Source organism: Natrix helvetica (genome assembly GCF_964273705.1).
Source record: "Natrix helvetica genome assembly, chromosome: 4".
Taxonomy (NCBI): Eukaryota; Metazoa; Chordata; class Lepidosauria; order Squamata; family Natricidae; genus Natrix; species Natrix helvetica.
Window position 1 is genome coordinate 166369031 of NC_138550.1, and position 21447 is coordinate 166390477.

Genomic DNA, 21447 nt, shown 5'->3' on the forward strand with positions numbered 1-21447 from the left:
AAGGAAAGAGAGGAAAGAAAGGAAAAAAAGAAAGAATCCTCTAATCAGCATTGACTGGAGATGGAGGACTCGAAAACTCGTCTGTTACTCTTGACCGTCATTAATTGAACGTGCGCCATTTAACTGCTCTGCTTCTTAAAATGGTGTCTACCTCTTCACCACAACTTCACACTTTTTTTCCCCAAAAGGAAAGGAAAGGTAGGAAGGGGAGACTAAAAATGTACATTGTGACTTACATACCTGGTTTGCCCACAGGCTGATAAATGTGCTGGTTGGAAGCCTGCAACAAATTAAAATGAATCGAATGAACCATGCAAAAGGTTTATGAACAACCCAACCCCCTTCCAGCTCATCCCCCACAACAAACATCCAGCTTTTTCAACATCTTTGCTCCTCTTCAGTTTCAGAGAAAAACAAGTTTTTATACTTAATTTATACATTTATCTCTTTTTTTCCATAAGAGACAACCAGTGCTTTCATGTCATAACCTATCTATGTTGTCCCGATATATCCTGCCTATCGTTACTCAAACAAAATGACATATTTATAACAACCTCCATCCAAAGACTTTGGGCTTGGGACACCTGTTATACCGTATTGTTTAACGGATTTTTCATAGTCATTACTATTCAGTCGTACAACTGAAAACTTATCATATGTTTGAAGCATGTCTATGGTAATTCTCAATCAACAGTTCTGAAGAAGCTTTCCTGGGTGAGAAGGGAAACATTTTCGAAGGAAAACCTAAGAAAGTCCAGTTGCCTTTTGGGGGGGGGGGGGAAGCACCTTTGGGATTTTAAAAACGTGTTGCCAAATCAAATAAAAAATTGTTCTAGTGTTGATCAACAAGGAGAATGACACTGATGAGTACATAGTTTAATTCTTGGGAAAGCCTGCTTGTGTTTCGCCTTTATAAAAAGCATATAAGCTTTTAATAAAATGTTTAAATGTTTGCCTTTGCTAACTGCTGTGCGGAAAAGCAAGGCTAAACAAACCCAGCATTAGGCATATTCAACAAATGAATAAATATTTCAAATAAAGACCAAGTTTTATTGCAAAAATAAAGCAATCTGAGGCAGAAAATGAATTCCTTAAATCTTGAGTCTTGAATCCGTCAGAGCAAAATACTACAGAATTGGATATTCACATTTTTTAGAAACTGGGTCTCAAGTAAAATATAAACAAATGAATAAATATTTCAAATAAAGCCCAAATTATCAACTGCCTGCACAAACTGCTTCCATGGGTTAATGAAAAATAATTTGTTGTGCTGATTTATTCAATATGCTCTAACTAGTTCTTTAGCTGATCTAATAGCACTCTTATAATTAATTCTCAAGAGTAAGTAAAGGTTCCCTTCTCACATATGTGCTAGTCATTCCCAACTGTAGGGGGCGGTGCTCATCTCCATTTCAAAGCCAAAAAGCCAACGTTGTGGCCGGCATGACTAAACACCAAGGGTGCACGGAATGCTGTTACCTTCCCACCAAAGGTGGTTCCTATTTTTCTACTTGCATTTTTCACATGCTTTCGAACTGCTAGGTTGGCAGAAGCTGGGACAAGTAACAGGGGCTCACTCCGTTATGCAGCACTAGGGATTTGAACCACCGAACTGCCGACCTTTCTGATCGACAAGTTCAGCGTCTCAGCCACTGAGCCATCACATCCCTTAAGAGTCTCAAGAGTATATGTGGGCTTTTTAAAAAAAACCAATGGGACAGAGGAGATATCCACAGAAAGGATAAAGAACTCAAAGTTTGAAAGTGACAATCTAGATATAATAGTTGAGGACTTACAGGTGAAACTCGAAAAATTATAATATCGTGCAAAAGTTCTTTTATTTCAGTAATGCAACTTAAAAGGTGTAACTAGTATATGAGATAGACTCATTGCATGCAAAGTAAGATAGTTCAAGCCATGATTTGTCATAATTGTGATGATTATGGCTTACAGCTCATGAAAACCCCAAATCCACAATCTCAGAAAATTAGAATATTACATGCAATCAATAAAACAAGGATTGTACATAGAACAATACCAGTCCTCTGAAAAGTATAAGCATGCATATGTACTCAGTACTTGGTTTGGGCCCCTTTTGCAGCAATTACTGCCTCAATGCGGCGTGGCATGGAAGCTATCAGCCTGTGGCACTGCTGAGGTGTTACGGAAGACCAGGATGCTTCAATAGCGGCCTTCAGCTCTTCTGCATTGTTCGGTCTCATGTCTCTCATCTTTCTCTTGGCAATGCCCCATAGATTCTCTATGGGGTTCAGGTCAGGTGAGTTTGCTGGCCAATCAAGCACAGTAATCCCACGGTCATTGAACCAGGTTTTGGTGTTTTTGGCAGTGTGGGTAGGTGCCAGACTTCCTGTATATCACAGAAGTAAGTACACCCCCACACATTTTGTAAATATTTAAGTATATCTTTTCATGTGACAACACTGAAGAAATGACACTTGCCTACAATGTAAAGTAGTGAGTATACAGGTTGCATAACAGTGTAAATGTGCTGTCCCCTCAAAATAACGCAACACACAGCCGTTAATGTCTAAACTGCTGGCAACAAATACTTAAATATTTACCAAATGTGAGAGGGTGTACTCACTATTGTGATATACTGGTATATCTGGGAAAAATTCTGCTTCCTTCTTCCTCCCCGCCCCTCTCTCATACATACACACGTTTAGAAGGAGAAAAATCATTATTTTTTAAACCAGTAATTCTTAGGATTAGTCGACCTAAAGCATCTCATTTTTGCTTCCTGTTTTTGAACACGCTTTAGCCTCAAATGAAGTCACCTATGAGCTCTGGCACCCTTTGTGTGGGTTTGTGCTCCGTGTTTTACAACTAAATACCCTTTGGGACTTCAATTCTGGAGAGCTTTGTCCTCTGCAAGTTCTAACTGTCAGGAAATTTCTCCTCAGTTCTAAGTTGATTCTCTCCTTGATTAGTTTCCACCCATTGCTTCTTCTTCTACCCTCAGGTGCCTTGGAGAATAGTTTGACTCCCTCTTCTTTGTGGCAACCCCTGAGATATTGGAAGACTGCTATCATGTCTCCCCTGGTCCTTCTTTTCATTAAACTAGACATATCCAGTTCCTGCAACTGTTCTTCATCATGTTTCAGCCTCCTGTCCCCTAATCATCCTGGTTGCTCTTCTCTGCACTCTTTCTAGAGTCTCCACATCTTTTCTACATCGTGGCGACCAGAACTGAATGCAGTATTCCAGGTGTGGTCTTACCAAGGCCTTATAAAGTGGTATGAACCCTTCACGTGATCTTGATTCTCTCCCTCTGTTGATGCAGCCTAGAACTGTGTTGGCTTTTTTGGCAGCTGCTGCACACTGCTGGCTCCTATTTAAATGGTTGTCCACTAGGACTCCAAGATCCCTCACACAGTTACTACTGTTGAGCAAGGTACCACCTATTCTGTACAAATGGTTTAGGTCCTCAATTTAAGCAGTGTCATGAGGGACTGTCGCCTTGGTTCTTCCCAATGGATAGCTCCTTGCCAGCCTTGCTATCTGAAGCACGCACCTGGCCAGATTCCCCCAGAGAAACTCCACCCCTCGGGCAATACAGTGCATGTATGAAACACACTAGGACAGGGGTCTCCAACCTTGGCAACTTTAAGCCTGGCGGGCTTGGGGAAATCTGGGAGTTGAAGCCCGCCAGGCTTAAAGTTGCCAAGGTTGGAGACCCCTGCACTACAGAGGTGGGTTCCTACTGGTTCGCACCAGTTCGGTGGAACTGGTAGTAGAAATGGCGACTGGGTCTCTGAACCAATAGGGACAGCATGCTTGCCATGCCCCTGAACTGGTGTGCCGGTTGCCGCAATATCTTTTTAAAAAAAATTAAAAATGTTCTGCGCATGCGCAGACCTATTTATAGACAACTAGACAAGTGCACAGAGCGCGCTCACTTCACTCACTGCAAAATTGCATACGCACCGAACCGGCAGTTAATGCTGGCAGAAATCCCCCCCTGCTTCAATAGGACACACAGCAAACATTAAGATCCTGCTACCTAGAACTGTTTCTTTTCAAGAGCTTTCCTAGCAAATGCCAGAGATCTACTTAGCCTTATCTACAGGCAGTCCTCGACTTACAACAGTGCATTTAGTGACCAAAGTTACAGCAGCACTGACAAAAGTGGCTTATGATCGTTTTTCACACTTGCGACCGTTGCAGATTCCCCATAGTCACATTATCAAAATTCGTATGCTTGGCAACCGACTCGTGTTTATGACGGTTGCCGTGTCACTGGGGATCATGGGATCCCCTTTTGAGACCTTCTAACAAACGAAGTCAATGGGGAAGCCAGATTCACTTAACAACCATGTGACTATCCTCTTTCCATGAAAATAAGACCTCCCCAGATGATAAGCCCAATCGGGCTTTTGAACGCATGCACCAAAATAAGCTCTCCCTGAAAATATTGCAACACAGCAGCAGCCATGAGGTGACCACGCTCGCCGCCTCCTGCACCTCAAAAGTAACAAGACCTCCCCAAAAATAAGGCCAAGAGCTAATTTCGGGGGTCAAAAGAAAATAAGACTGTCTTATTTTTGGGGAAACACGGTAACAACTGCAGTGATTTGCTTAACAACTGTGGCACAAAATGTCATAAAATGGGGCAAAAATCACTTAATTAATGTTTCACCTAGCAACAAAAATTTCAGATTTAATTGTGGTCCTGAGGACAAACTGTCCTAACAAAACAAATGTTCATTACCATCACATTACCAGCATAATTATCTACTAACAAACCACAGCTTGTCTGCTAAAACCTTCCCTTCCAATCCCTGAAAACTGAAAGCAAGCCACAAAATGTGTGAATTGGATTCCCAACATCGGAAAGGGATTCTATTTTGGCTTTTCCAACAGCCCGCTTGGGAGTAGTACATCAGCAACCCGCGATCTTCCTAAACCATCGATGAGACCAAAAAGTAATTTTATTTTATGAAAAACAACGAAAACATCATGCGCAAGGAAAGAATGCATCTGTTCCAGAGTCAGCATGAGAACAAGTTACTCCCAGAGAGTTGTGGGGAACAGCCGAGCATCCTGAAGTGTTTCACAGAAATATAATCCTTGGGTGCAACCTGAAGCAAATCAGAATTCATCTCCTGAAAGCAAATGGGAAGGGGAACCTCATTCCCCACCGAGAAAAATCAAAAGCAGCAAGAAATGGAAGGTCACCTCAAACCCCACAATGGATGAAGGGCTACAAAAAACTGAGGAAATTAACAGAGATGGCCAAATTAATTGCTTTGATCAAAGAAAAAAAAATACAAATACTTTCCTTTCTACTTGGAAACCACTTCTGGACTTTGTGCTTGAGGTGGGGGGGGGGGGAAATGAAACTTTGATTTTGGGTTTCACCAATCAGATGGATTTGTTGTTATGAAAATGGCTGGTTTCTATCATTGTGAAAAAGTAAAAAGTTGAGGGTAGATCTTAATGCCTTATTTTACTGCCCCAAAGGAATCGGAGGTCAGTGACTTTTTTCCCGTCTTTTTCCTTTGCTTTCCCCCACTATCCACTTCCCCTTTTTTCCTTTCCTAATTTCCCTAATATTTTTGCTTTCGTATCCTTTTGGTATGTCATATTATAAATTAATAAAACGATAAAAGTGAAAGGGGGGGGGATCAAAAGCAGCAAATTTTGTTTGACAGGTGGGAGGGTGTGCTTACCGGACCCTGGAGACCTCCATCCTCTCGATCAATGCTCCCTCTGGACAGCCTCACATCGGGTTTCTAGGAAGAGAAAAGAAACGTGGGTTTGGATCGGAGGTTTCAAGAGCGCAGCCGGTCAGAGAGCTGAGGAATTAGAATCATTAGCAGAAGCAAAGGAAACGCTGCTAAGGGGGAGGAAGGGCGGGGAAGAAGTAGGCTTTGAGTAAGAGAGATGTTATTACATTCCTCTTCTTTCTATCCAATGTTGCTTCCCCCCCCCCCCCCCCCGCCACAACTGGCTTTTGCAAAACTCAGACACCGAACCTTCTCAAGACTTCCACTCCAGCAAAAAAACAAAAACCCTTTCTATCTACCCACTGTCTGCTTGCACATAAGAAAGGCTTTGAGATAAATATTGAGAGTACCATTTCCCCAAGACAACATTGGAAAACCTGCATTTTAATTCTCTCGGGAGGAGGAGGAGGAAGAGCAGCAGCAGCAAGGAGCAGCTCCACACAGCTGCCGCTTCTTCCTAGCAGCAAAAAGTTTCAACCACAGGATGAGAAATGCTGCGCGTTAATTCCTGTTTCCTGCTTGAGGAAGGCTTAAATGTACTTGGCTCCCTCGCCAAGCTTCCCGAACGGGGCCAATTGCTCAGGCTCTCTAAAAGCGCCGAGACCGAGAAGGTTAGGAGGAAGACTGTCTGCGCCCAGCACTGCCCTGGCTTAGGAGAGGAGGAAGGAAGGGAGGGGGGAAATCTGGCTGTTATTAACTCTTCGGAGAAGCCAGAAAGGGACGGTCTTCTTGGAACTTCAAAATTAAAAAAGAAGGACTGCGTTCATGAGTGCACCCTAAAGTCTTAGGGATCATATCCATCATCTGATACTGAATAGAGCAGGGGTGTCCAAACTTGGGAACTTTAAGACTTGTGGACTTCAACTCCCAGAATTCCCCAGCCAGCCATGCTGGCTGGGGAATTCTGGGAGTTGAAATCCACAAGTCTTAAAGTTCCCAAGTTTGGATACCCCTGGAATAGAGTATTATGCAAAACAACTAAAAAAAAAAACCTTTCCAAACCAAGAAAAATACAAGTTGTGATAGTTGATTGATGCTTTCCTTCTTTCTTATTTTTTTTTTGAATAATTTTTTATTGTTTTTGTCTTTTTAATCACATATTACACTCTTTATATCAACAGTTTGTACAATGTTACATCGTCGTATCTATGTATGTTTTCCTCTCTTTACCATATATTACAATCCTTATGTCATTTTATCTATACATTTTTATGATATTTAACATATTTACCTATTTTTATATACAGTTCTATGTTTATTTATGTATATTGTTTTCGGCTTAAATGTTTTTCTTATTATCCAACCATTCATACCACTTATTCCAAATTTCGTAGTATTCCGATTCTTCTTTGTCCTGTAATTTTTGAGTTAGTTTGTCCATCTCTGCGCACTCCAAAGTTTTTTTTTATCACTAATTCGTCTGGCGGTGTATTGTTTTGCTTCCAGCATTGGGTGAAGGCAATTCTAGCTATAGTTAATATATGTGTTAGTAAATATTTAATTTTTTTTGTATAGTTCCCTTTAATTATTCCTAATAAAAGGGTTTCGGGTTTATACTTTACTTGTTCCCCCGTAATTTCTTGTGCCCACTTCCAGATTCTTTTCCAGTATTTTTGCGATTCCGGGCATGTCCACCACATGTGGTAGTAGGTCCCTTCTTCTTTTTTACATTTCTAGCATATCGATTTCAGTGTTGGGTACATTTTTGCTAATCTTGTTGGTGGTAGGTGCCAACGATAAAACATTTTATATATATTATCTTTCAGTGTCGCTGATCTCGTTAATTTATAATTTATATTCCAAATTTTTTCCCAATCCGCTAGATCTATGTTATAACCAAAATTTTTGGCCCATGCTATCATACATCCTTTAACTATTTCTTCTTCTAAGTTTATTTCAAACAAATATTTATACATTTTCGTTATAAATTTGTTTTCTGGGCCAGTTAAGATTTTGTCTATTTGTTGCAATTCCGTATATATTCCATATTCTTTTATATCTTTTTTATATCTTGATTGTAATTGGAGGTATGGCCACCAATCTATATTGATATTATTCTCTTTTAGTTCTTGGTTCGTTTTCAAATTCCCCTGGTTATCTAATATTTCACCTTCTTTCTTTTTCTTTCTATCTATCCATTTTATACAAATCTATCGACAAATCTATCAATCTAAATCTGCCTACATAAATTTATCCATCCATCTATACAAATCTATCAATCGATATCTATCAATCTATATCTATTTATCAATCTATCTATCCAAATCCATCCATCTATATATACACAAATTTATCTATCTACCTAGCTAGCTAGCTAATCTGCAAATCTTTAAACATCTGGGTCATCATTTTAAAAATCACCTTCCCATCCGAAGAATACCTGTATCACACCTAACTACCTGTGTTACAAATGATCATAGATAGTTATCCCAGCTGCTGTCACCACTTGCATTTCCTTTCCTTGCTGGCTATTCTGTTTGCAGACTTGAGTCTCAAAGGATCAGAGGTGGATGGGTGTTTATTTTGAGGCAATACTTAGCCATGGTGCATCAAAACGTATGTGGCAATAAAAATAGGTTTCATATTGTAAGAAGTCTTTGTTGAAGAAGATTGGCCTAATTTAAGTGAAAATTAAAAGTATTAAGAAGAACAGGTTGAGCATGTCTACATTATTTCTTGCATTAAATTATATTTTTCTGGATTTGGAACCACAAGGGCCCACCCTAATTCCTCATTCAACCACACAGCTCCATTTGGTGTTTAATCAAATACTCTGCTTACCGTTTTTTTTTCTGCTTATGCAAGGGGGGGGGGGGGACAGGAACTGTCCCCTGTTCAGCACCCATGCAGAGAATTTACTCCATTTCTTAAAGTCTGTAGAGATTCTCAGTCATCCAAGCCAAGGTTGTCCCAAAGGTGCTTTTTCTTTGGATGCCTGAGAATCTCTACAGACTTTTATCTATACAATTTGGGATGAACAACCTTTCAATAGTGTGGGAGTAGGAATGGATTTCCGGAGGAAAAAAAACTGCAGACTACAGGAAGCATTTGCACTACGGAGAGAAACCTCCAATAAAACAGGGTGTCAAACTCACGGCAGTGTCACATGGCGTATTGGGACTTTTCCCCCCTTCGCGACAACGGGCGTGGGTATGGCCAACGCTTGAGGCATCCGGACCACGGGATGGGAGTTTGACAGCCTTACTCTAAAAGGATGCAGATTGCAGCTGCCTGCAAGGAATATAAATCCTTCCATTCCCCACTATCCTGCCAGAGCTGAAGAAGCTTCTGGGATGAGAAGCGAAAAGTCTTCAAAAGAAAAAACAAGAAAGTCCAGTTGCCTCCTGAAAAAGCACCTTTGGGATACTTTGCCTCTTGTTGATCTGTTCATAAATGACTGATTTGTAAGACATTCAAAGGGATCCCCAGCCCTTGGCAGCAGGAGTCTCCGACCTTGACAATTTTGCGACATGCTGTCTGAGGAATTCTGGGAGTCGAAGTCCACAAGTCGTAAAGTTGGGAATCCCTTCTTTACAAAGAAGTTTGAAAGCAGGTCAGCAAACTTCTCCTAAAGGAGTGGGACCAGCCATAATTGTTGGGCTTGCCACGTGGCACTCAATGTATACAGACCGTGGCTCAACCTTATTTGTTGGGTTCACTTCCTGTCTTTGCTCCAGGAGCTGAACGTGGTTTCCGTGGAATTTCCCTCCATATTGTTGGGATCATTTCCAACATCTACTCAGTGGGTTGAGAGTGATGGGCCCAAAGTCAACCACTCTCAGCTTGCATGGCTCAGAATAGATTTAGTCGCAGGTTTAAATCTTCCCAAGTTTTTCAACTTCAAGAAATAGTGACGGAAGAGCTGTGATCTGCTACTCTGGTTTTTAAATGGGTGCACCAGTGAAACAGAATAATTAATGTATTCAATGGTGAAAAGAGTAAGGTTCTACATTCTACATTTAGGCAACAAAAACGGAATGCACAGGTACAGTATAGGTGGTACCTTGCTCAGTAGTAGTAACTGTGAAAGGGATCTTGGAGTCCTAGTGGACAACCATTTAAATAGGAGCCAGCAGTGTGCAGCAGATGCCAAAAAAGCCAACACAGATCTAGGCTGCATCAACAGAGGGATAGAATCAAGATCACGTGAAGTGTTAATACCACTTTATAATGCCTTGGTAAGGCCACACTTGGAATACGGCATTCAGTTCTGGTCACCACGATGTAGAAAAGATGTGGAGACTAGAAAGAGTGCAGAGAAGAGCAACAAAGATGATTAGGGGACTGGAAGAGAAAACATATGAAGAACGGTTGCAGGAACTGGGTATGTCTAGCTTAAGAGAAAGAAGGACTAGGGGAGACATGATAGCAGTTTTCCAATATCTCAGGGGTTGCCACAAAGAAGAGGGAGTCAAACTATTCTCTAAGGCACCTGAGGGTAGAACAAGAAGCAATGGGTGGAAACTAATCAAGGAGAGAAGCAACTTAGAACTGAGGAGAAATATCCTGACAGTTAGAACAATTAATCAGTGGAACAGAAATTGCCTCCAGAAGTTGTGAATGCCTCAACACTGGAAGTCTTTAAGAAGATGTTGGATAGCTATCTGTCTGAAACGGTGTAGGGTTTCCTGCCTAGGCAGGGGGTTGGACTAGAAGGCCTCCAAGGTCCCTTCCAACTCTACTATTGTATTGTATTGTATTGTAACAATATCACTGGAAAATAAATATTAAATTTACCAAGCTATTTTACACTGAACTATTACCCTGATGATTAACAAAATTAAAATTCATTTCTAGAAACTTTCGGAAATGTAATATAACAGCACAAAGCATTTATGCCATCTAATTCTCAATGACCCAAGTAGGTCGCAAAGGTCTGTTTCTTTTTAGTATCTGTGGACAATGATGTAAAGCTCAACCATTCTGGAAGACAGTCTACTTTAGAATGAAATAAATTTTAAGGCTGAATTTGATTTCTTAGCAGATGTCTTTCAGTTAAACTGCACCAAAACCATATATCACTACAAAGTATACCAAATTGGCTTTGTTGATGGTGACAGTTGCTAGGATAGTTTAAGTCTTTTACTGGAAATCACACATAATTCCCTCTTTAATAGAATGCCAAAAGGAGTTGTAGGATTATGTGTCACTGTCAAAAATAAAATTTGAAAAAGAAAAACCCTGAAACAGAATTTAATTCAACTTGGAAACCATCTATGGACTATAATTCTACATATAGACTTGTAATACATTCAAAGTTTGGGTTTTTCTTTACAAAGTTAGCTTTTTGTTTGATTTCTTAAATACAGATGTAATTTTTAGGTGACATAGGAACCTTGATTAGCTCTCATTCTGATTTACAATTCATATTGTACTAATTTACTCCCTGATACCAACTTGATTGTGACAAGGGTTCTGAAGTCATAAATTATTCAAGATACTTTAAAATGCAGTTCCAATCTTAATACTACTTTGGCATTTCAATTTTTTACAGCTTGTACTTCTTCTTTTTCTTGCATATTTTTCCTGGTTCTTCTTTTAAGCATTTACTGCAATTTTTTAAAAAAATGTTTCCATATCTCCTAGTTAACAAAGCAATCTTTGACATGTTCACCATCCCTTTTCTTACCTCTCTGCAACTATAGGATTGCACCCAGTTCATCAGATGAATGCGGATAACTTTAAAAAAGACTTCTGGGATAGTAAAATTGATTTGTTAAGTCATCACAAAACTCTTCATTCTGTTGCTGTCAAGACCAAGATGGAGACATCTGGCAACATTCAAGTGGCTCAACAGAATGAGATCCAGAAACCACGTTATTAAGGGCAGGAAACAGCCTTTCGATCTGAGAATGCCAAGGAATTACTCCACTTCTTCTTTTTCATCTTCCATATATCCAATGTGGAAGGAATAACTCAGAATTCAGAAAGATATATTACACATTGCAGATATCTGAAGTGCAGGATCGTGAATTGACGGGACATCATGAGTTTGAGCTCGCATCATTTAGCAGAAAAGATAGAACGATAAGATAGAAGAATTATGTGTGCTTTCCAGTAAAAGATAGAACGGATAATTGGATGTACAGATATTTGCTGAACCTCGTCCATAAATTTAAGTGTGATGGCAACTTGGAACTGAGGAGAAATTTCCTGACAGTTAGAAGAATTAATCAGTGGAACAGCTTGCCTCCAGAAGTTGTGAATGCCCCAACACTGGAAGTCTTTAAGATGTTCCTTCGGGGAGAGGGGGCGGTCTAGAAATCAAATCAAATAAATAAATAAATGTTGGATCGCTATTTGTCTGAAACGGTATAGGGTTTCCTGCCTAGGCAGGGGGTTGGACTAGAAGACCTCCAAGGTCCCTTCCAACTCTACTATTGTATTGTATTGTATTGTTGAAGATTGGACCATATGGGCAGACACCTACAAGATCAAGGGTGTATATTCGCGTCGTCAAGGAGTCGTCATGTGATGTGTCGCAACTTATTTTCCCTTCGCTGAACTGGGCGCGGGCGTGGCCAGCGCACGACGCATCCAGCCCACGGCCCACGAGTTTGACAGCCCTGTACAAGATGTCCTAAACAAATTAGACAAAGTCCCAAAGGTGCTTTTTCAGGAGGCAACTGGACTTTGTTTTTTTTTTCTTTTGAAGAAAATGCAAAAGAAAAAACAAGACAGTTCAGTTGCCTCCTGAAAAAGCACCTTTGGGACAACCACGACCTGGATGACTTGAGAATCTCTACAGAAATTAGACGAAAGGGATGGCCATTTGCAGAGCCATGGTGGTGCAGTGGTTAGAGTGCAGTACCGCAGGCTACTTCAGCTGACTGCTAGCTGCGGTTCGGCTGTTCAAATTTCACCGGCTCAAGGTTGACTCAGCCTTCCTTCCTTCCGAGGTGGGTAAAATGAGGACCCAGATTGTTGGGGGCAAGAGGCTGACTCTGTAAACCGCTTAGAGAGGGCTGTAAAAGCACTAGAAAGTGGTATATAAGTGCTATTGCTACCCCCACCTTTAGGTAGGGTAACGACTTCAAGGTGGCACTGTATTTAGCTTTCCAATGAAATGAACTAATTTCTCTGCATGGCAGCCCCAGCGCTACCATCGATCGGTTAACTTTTAAAATATAATCTTTTAGCGTAGGCTTCCTCGGCTGCCAGCTCCCCTTGTTATTTGGGTGTGTTATCTTGCAGGATTGTTTCTGCGCTCTTGTAAATGTGAAGCTTTTAGCACAAGGACCAAAGCATGCACATCTATTTTTAATGAAATCACAGAAAATCTAAGGGCTCTGCGAGCAACAAAGTTGCAAAGTACATAAGGGAAAAAAAAGAACGCAAAGGTTTACAGAAGAAAATATTGGAATAAAATAAATGATTCTTTTATAAAATACAGTCCCATACAAAGTTCCCAGCAAAGGAAGATTTGGGAAGTGCGTATGTTTGTGAGGAGCCATTCCCTCTGGAAATAATGTACATTAACGTGTTAGTGTCCCATGATAAAGCTTAAGTATGTATTGCATCTACAATCACTGATATACAACACTAATTATATAAACACACACAGACATACATATACAGCATATGCATATGTACAGTGTATGGAGTCCCTGTGGATTTTACTCTCCTAGTCCTTGCTGACTCTGGGGGATGGTGTCCATTTCCGTTTCAAGGCCATTGAACGCTTCAACACTGTCTAAAGACATTTCCATGGTCAAGTGACCAGCATTAATGTCACAGAGCGCTATTGCTTTTGCACCGAAGTGATACCTATTTATCTACTCACATTTGTATGTTTTCGAACTGCTAGGCTGGCATGAGCTGAAGCGAACACGGGAGCTCACCCCATTGGATGGCACTCGGGTCTCGAACTTAGGCTGCCGGCTTTCTAGCCAACAAGCCCAGTGTCTGAGCCACTGTGCCATTGTATGTGTGTTTGTGCGTATTTTCCAAGCAGGACATTGAACATGGACAGAACCACTAGAAGTTAGTGTCCCCCATTAAAATGAACAACCACACCATTTCCTCAAAAGTTCTGGAGTTGTGTCATCGATTTTTGCTTTACATGACACTACAGAACCAGTGCACAACTTGTAGGGATAATGTATCAATTGAACAGCCTCCAGGTGCAACAAACCCAGATAAATCCAGCTGGGTAAGAAGGCTCCGTTACACAAACTGCAACTGCACACTAGCACAACCTCCAACAGCAGTGACTTCCATGCAAACGGTGCAAAACCAAACTATTCACAGGCCCTCATTTAGCTGAATTCTCTTGGGGCGCCCAAGATATAATTAGCAGTGGCCGCCCCTTTCCGCAAAGAAAAACTGGAGAGTTCTACTGCATTCCATGTCGCTTTTCCTTCACATAGTGGGAAAAAATGCACAACGGAGGGAAAACCAAGCCCTGCTTTTTCTTTTTTTAATTCAAAAGCAAAAAAAAAATCATAAAACCCAACTTTAGCATAAAAATTTTTCCATCCATGTTGTTGCTGATGCTTCCTTAGTAAATCTGGGATAGGCACTAAAGCGTAGGTGGGTGGAAATGTTTGAAAATAAAACCCTGCAAAGAAATGGTGAGATTTACAAACAAACAGTCCCGTCCCCCCCACACACACACACTGATAAGATGACAGGCAATTCATTTCTTTAATAGAAAGCAAGGGACACAGTGGCTCAATGGCTAAGAGGCTGAGCTAGTCGATCAGAAAGGCCGGCAGTTTGGCGGTTCGAATCCCTAGCACCGCGTAATGGAGTGAGCTCCCGTGACTTCTTCCAGCTTCTGCCAACCTAGCAATTCTAAAGCATGTAAAAATGCAAGTAGAAAAATAGGGACCACTTTGGTGGGAAGGTAACAGCGTTCCGTGCACCTTCAGCGTTTAGTCATGCTGGCTACATGACCATAGAGACGTCTTCGGACAGCGCTGGCTCTTCGGCTTTGAAACGGAGATGAGCACCGCCCCTTAGAGTCGGGAACGACTAGCACATATGTGTGAGGGGAACCTTTACCTTTACAAAGCAATGTTTCTCAACCTTGGCAACTCTTAAGGTGCCTGAACTTCAATTCCCTGGGAGTTGAAATCCACATATAGGTGGTACTCGATTTACAGAAGTTCGTTTAGTGACCGTCCAAAGTCACAACGGCACTGAAAAAAGTGACTTATGACCGTTTTTCACAGTTACGACCTTTGCAGCATCCCCCATGATCACGTGATCCAAATTCAGATGCTTGACAACCGATTCATATTTATGATGGTTGCAATGTCTCCGGGGTCACATGATCACCTTTTGCGACTTTCTGACAAGCAAATTCACGGGGGGGGGGGGGGGGGCAGGAGGCAGATTCGCTGAAGAACTGGCTTATTAAATTATCAACTGCAATGATTCACTTAACAACCGAGGCAAGAAAGGTAGTAAATCGGGGCAAAACTCACTTAACAAATATCGCGGTTTACAACAAAAACTCTGGATTCAATTGTCGTAAGTTGAGGACTATCTGTGCTTAAAGTTGAGAAACACTAATAGAGAGAATCAAAGGAAGCTTTTCAGACCCTGATAGAACTACGATCTTTGCAATGGTGATTAGTACCAATGTTTTGTTGATTAGAAAGATTTGATGTTATAGGAATGGCTAAAAGTAAAGGTAACATCTGTGCTAGTCGTTCCTGACTCTAGGGGGCGGTGCTCATCTCCATTTCAAAGCCAAAGAGCCAGCGCTGTCCGAAGATGTCTCTGTGGTCATGTGGATGGCATGACTCAACGGCAAAGGCGCACGGAACGCTGTTCCCTTCCCACCAAAGGTGGTCCCTATTTTTCTACTTGCATTTTTATGTGCTTTTGAACTGCTAGGCTAGCAGAAGCTGGGACAAGTAACGGGAGCTCACTCTGTTATGCAGTGCTAGGGATTTGAACCGCTGCACTGCCGACGCTAAGTTTAGCGTCTTAGCCACTGAGCCACTGAGTGTATTTATCTTGTACTGTGCTAAGGAGAGTTCGAAGTTCATGCTCCCCTTTTTCTTTCTTTTTTCTCTTTCCCCTTGTATCTCACACCTCCTTTTCCTTCCCCCCTTTCCTTCCCTTAATTTCCTATCTTTTTTCTTCTCCTCTTTGTATTTTTTATAATTAAAAATAAAATAAATACTTTTGCAATAAGATATATTCCAATGAAGATTGATCTGTGCCAGGTTTTTTAAAAAAGCAGGCAACCCATAAGAGAAAATACACCCTGCCCCAAATTGTCTCTAGCTTCCTTTGAGGCCTGAACCACACTCAATATTTTTATGGATGTGCTGACTGAAGTCAATGCCTCCCGCTCTTCTCCATAAGGAGAGAATGGAAATGAAGGTTTAAGGAAATACGAAAAGCATCTCTAAGCTTCGAAAATGTTCCTTTCTGGTTTTGGCTGCTGCTGGGAAACATTTCTTGCTTCTACAGTTTTAAGAGGGAAGTCAACTCCAGCACTGGCCAGAAACCAACCCAATGAGTAGCACGAGCCCCAAATGACTTTGCTTGAAGCGCCACTGATATTAACGGGTTTTTCCCCCCCTTGAGGGAAAAATGTCTTTCAAACAGCATAGCCCAGTGTGCTGAGAGCCCTGGCTGCACAATAACAATAGCACTTAGACTTATATGCTGTTTCACAGCCCCCTCTAAGCAGTTTACAGAGTCAGCCTCTTGCCCCTAACAATCTGTGTCTATCTTTGCACAATTTGTACCCCAATGGCACAACAACAGATTGGAACATCTGGAATGAACTTTCCGGCTATAAAAAATTGTCTGTGTGTGTGTTTGTGTACAAGTACATTAAGTACTGAACAAACAATTCTTTTTATTTCCCCTTTAGAGCAAGTTTTTTTTTTTAAATAGAGCAGTTATGTCAAAAGCTCACAGACCAGTTGAGAATGGGACGCCTGTTCCATTTTCATCAAAAAGGGAAGAGACAGTCAATAGATAGTTCCGAACAATTTCATCCAGAATAGTCGCAGCTGCTTATTTTCCCCCTTGGGAACAACATTGTTTTTTCCTTATTTGGTAGCCTTTGAGGAAGTGGGCAAGCACGGACTTCATGAAAAACAAAATCTGCATGTTTCGTAGACTAGATAGCAGGGCTTTAGTTGGGAAAAGATTAATTATTCAGAGGCATTAGCTACAGGGAGAGATAAAGAGATCACAGCTGAAATTTTACAGTATAGCTTACAATTTAATATATTTTTTTAAAAAAAGAAAATCATAAAGCTGCAGATGTATTATTCAATCTGTGGAGAATTTGTTGGTTTGGATAATGCTAATCCTAGCCTGACACTCAACCCAACAAGATATTTGAGACACCCAAGCTCTAAGCGCGGCCATGTTTTGAGGAAGCCACAAAATAAGCCTCTTGACTAAAGAAGGTATCTTCTTGCCCCTTACCAGAGGGAGCCCCCTTGTGGAGTACAGTGAAGCCGTGACAGTAGAAACCATTTGAAGGCACAACAGGCTGTATCGTAACAAAACACACACACACACACCGAGGGGTGTCTTACCACTATAGGAGGGAGGGAGGGAGAGAGAAAGAGAGAGCCATTTATATATACACACACACACACACAGCCATTTATACACACAAACATACACACACACACACACACACACATATCCTTCCGAAGTGAGTAAAATGAGGACCCAGATTGTTGGGGGCAATATGCCGATGTTGTAACCGCTCAGAGTGTGCTGTAAAGCATTGTGAAGCAGTACATAAAATGCTATTACTACTCCTCAACTTACAACCATTTTAAATGACGATCTGAAGTTGTGACAGCACTGGTCAAAGTGCCTTAAAGTTATAGCCGTCTCACCATCAGTCACATGATCAACAAAGATTGAGGTGAGACTTCTAATAGTAACCGCCCCTCTTGGAGGGAGATGGACAGTTCAGAAATGGGAAAAATAAATACATGGAAGAAAAACAAATATCTGAAGGGAATATTAAAAGGCTGTGCTGGTGGAAAAGTTAACCAGCGGTTAATGGAAATAGAAACACTGTTTTCTTATGATTATTATCAGATATAAAGAAAGAGAAACGTGACTCACTTATACTTTGGCAAAGAGCATAAATCTGCATTGAGAGGGAAAGAGCTTGTTGTAATTGCAACAAGGAGACCAAAAAAATAATAATTCTATTACCAGAAATCTCTCCTCCTTTTCCAACCATCTTTGGTCTTCCTCCATTTCTTGTTGCTGTCGTATCAATCTCTCTTCCATTAGATGTGCTGGTAGGACCTGTCCTATCCCACGCATATCCAAACTGCCAGTATCCTACAAAGCAGGGCGGGGAAACAGAAAAGAAACAAGATGAAATGTTAACTGTCAATCATTTTTATTTTAATGTGACTGTCATCAATACAGACCCTGCTTTTCTTTTTCAAGCGAGAATATACTGTATACTGGTTTTCTGGGCTAAAGGAAAAACGACAGAAAGCAATATAGTACTAACAGTGGTGGGTTATGACCGGTACGCGCTGGTATGGGTGTACCGGTGCCTGTTGGGAGTACCGGGTACAGTTCCGGTACAGTGCTCTGGAGGGCCCGCCCGCCTGCCGTCTTTACCTGTATTTGAGCTCTTCGGGGCTTACGCGCACGGAGCGTACAATGCCTGTGCAATGCTCCGCCGAGCAGCTGGAGCATTGCAGGAGGTAAGGACACATGCGCGTTCAAGTGGAGGACGCTGGGCCCCGTTGCACCGTACCAGCTGCAACGGAATCTAGAACCCACCACTGAGTACTAATGATCTAATACGTTTTAGCTTTGACTATAAGAGAATCTAGAATAAGAGTAGGAAGAGACCTTGGAGGTCTCCTAGTCCAACCTTTTGCTCAAGCAAGAGACTTGATACCAGCAGTGTCAAACTTGCAACCCAGGGGCCAGATGTGTTATGCACTGGTTACGCCCACCCCCATTTTAGCAAAGGTGGGAGAAGTTACGATACGTCATGTGACAACATGTCATTGCGGGTTTGACACCCCTGCTCTATGCCATTCCAAATAAGTGGCTGACCAATCTCTTCTTAAACCCCCCCAGTGATGGAGCACCCACAACCTCTGGTGGCAAGCTCTTCTACTGGTCCCCACTGTTAGGAAGTTTCTCCTTAATTCCAGGTTGCTTCCTCTTTGATTAGTTTCCATCCAATATTTCTTGTCCTGCCCTCTGGTGCTTTGGAGAATAGGTTGACCCCAGGTTGGGTTGCTGCTGGCGTTTGGGTTGCCGTTTCGGTGCGCGTGCAAAAATTGTGCACACGCACGCCAGACGTGCGCTACACGTGCATGTGCATTTGCACATAAATAGGCCTTCGCATGCGGAAAATGTTTAAAAAATGGGAAAGAAATAAATTTGTGCAATGAAAGTTATTCTGCGCATGCGCAGAATCGAAAAACAAGATGGAGCCGCTGTATGAGAACCAATTCGAGGGCGTGGAAGACCTGAGTCGCTGCCAGTTCCAGCGACCCAGGCCGCCAAACTAGTACCGGTTTGGCCGAACCGATCCAAACCGGTAGGAACCCAACACTGGTTGACCCGCCCTCTTTCTCTGTGACAGTCCTTCAAATATTGGGAAACTGCTATCATGATCTCGATCTCTTCGTTAGACTAGACATACAGATTAAAAGCAAACACCGCCACAAAACCAAAAGCTATCTAACCTAATTCAGCACTCACTTCAGTAGTTAACGCAAGGATTTAAAAGCAGGTTTGGGTCACAGAGGAAGGTTTATCACACAGAAAATATGCTTTACAAAGAGGCACAAGTTAAAAACAGAGGCTTTTAAGGTAAAGAAGGGTTGGAGATTTCTCCTAACAGTGGACGTCTTTGTATTAGGAAAACCACAGATGACTCAAGTAGCAACTAAGTCAATGCCTGGCATTATGATCCGGTATTCCCAGGGCTGGCACCCCTTGATATCTTGACAAGTTTCCAAAATTGCCAGACGGTATGACTGATTATTGAGAGCTCTGATATATCTCAAGGTCATGAAGTTGTGAAGTTTGCTCCACACAATTCATACCAACACAAACATTTATCTACTTTAATGAACAACACCCTTCTCTCTCAGCAGTCATGGATGATCAGCAAATGTTTCCAATGCTTTCTCCTGATCATCATTCATGTATGAAGCATGCATGTATGTATGTATGTAAGTAGCCCAGAATGCCTCTTGGTGGTGATACGTGTTTCTTATGTGGTATGACAAATTTTGAAAAACAAGGAGCGAGTCTGAATTTAGAGATATAAGAAGTAAATTTTCTTTCTCTCTCACTTGCCTCTGCGAGTGTCTGTGTGTGTGTGTGTGTGTTTGCACATGCAAAGCTCCACATGAGTCTTTACCCTGCAAAAAAGAAGACCCCCCCTCAAGAAAGGCACACAAACTGGATGCTAAGATGGATGTCCATTTTACTCACACTTTGAGAAACATCTGTAATAGTTTTCTTTCCAATATTTTCCTTATTATATCTCTCGGCTAAAAATGGCATTCGAGGAAGCAAACAATAAAATGCCGTTTTCTATCTGGTTTTAATTATATTTTAAGACCTGTGAATGGGTCAGTCAACTTAAATGCAGGGTTATGTTTTGTTATTTTATTTCTACTTTGACACTTGCAAAAAGCACACGAAAAGAAATAACAGCAGCCACCTGATTAAAACTTTCCGTCCCCAAGAAGTACGTTTAAAAGCTAATCAGTGCCCTGAATCAGGTTCTACCCTACTGGAAACACAATACAAATGGAGATACTTATTTTCTTTGGCGGAAGTAACAGTGACAGACAAATAGGAAGGAGCTGAACAACCACATCAGTGGTGTAATCCCCTGAAGTCTGCTACCGGCTAGGTGACTCTGCTACCGAGTGGCGCTTTGCGAGCATGTGCATCTGAGATGCGTCCGCGCAATGCTAAAAAAGGAACATTTTGAAACCTTCCAAGTCAGCAAAGATAAGTAGAACAGCGAGGGGGGGAATCTGCCGTGCCACGCGATTTAGATTAGGTAGCATTTTTTACTAACGGTTCGGGTGAACTGGTCCGAACCGGTAGATTTCACCCCTGAACCACACCAATCTGCTTGAGACAATGTTGTTTGAAGTGGTCAACCCTAAAGCTGACCTGACCGGAGCCATTTTGGAGCTTCAGTGTTGCCCCACTGGAGTTGAGGGATAGGGAAGGGGGACCAGAGATAGCTGGAGTTTTGTAGCCAAAATAAAATACTTCCTCTTGGGAACCAAGGACGTTCTCACGCCTGGCCCGAGGAAAAAGGAGTGATGTCACCAGGCAACCAGACAGTGCTTTGATTGGACCATGTGACTAATTGTCTGGGATTTGAGGGAAAACCTTTACGTTTAATGAGGTGGAAACTGTGGGAAACTTCAGAGTCGGTTTTCACCCGACCTGTGCCAATATGATATATCCAATAAAGCTGTTCCTTAAGGAATCTACCTGCCCCCGAGTTTTGCTTGCTGTGGGTCTATTACTTGGAACCTTGACAGCCTCACCCCAATTTCTGCAATGCCTTATACAAAGCATAACCAACTGCATCCAGGAATGGTCCACGAGCTGAAGAAATCATTATGACAAAAGTGTCATACACTGATCCCAAGTCAATAATACATATCCGGAACAACTGAAGCTTCAAAATTCATTTGAAAGTATGTAGAAACAATTCAAGAGGCAGGATAGTTAA

General features: G+C 41.7%; 1 protein-coding gene across 8 annotated transcripts in view; it reads right to left on the reverse strand.

Annotated features, from left to right (window-relative positions):
- PTK2 (protein tyrosine kinase 2) overlaps positions 1–21447 on the reverse strand; it is a 265732-nt gene that overhangs the window by 20163 nt on the left and 224122 nt on the right. For all 8 annotated transcript variants that reach the window (XM_081951050.1, XM_081951049.1, XM_081951053.1 and 5 more), the window contains 3 exons: positions 17910–18041; positions 5694–5756; positions 241–280 (listed from right to left, as the gene is read on the reverse strand). In XM_081951050.1, the coding sequence (XP_081807176.1) occupies positions 241–280; positions 5694–5756; positions 17910–18041 (235 nt within the window). The remainder of the gene's footprint in view (positions 1–240; positions 281–5693; positions 5757–17909; positions 18042–21447) is intronic.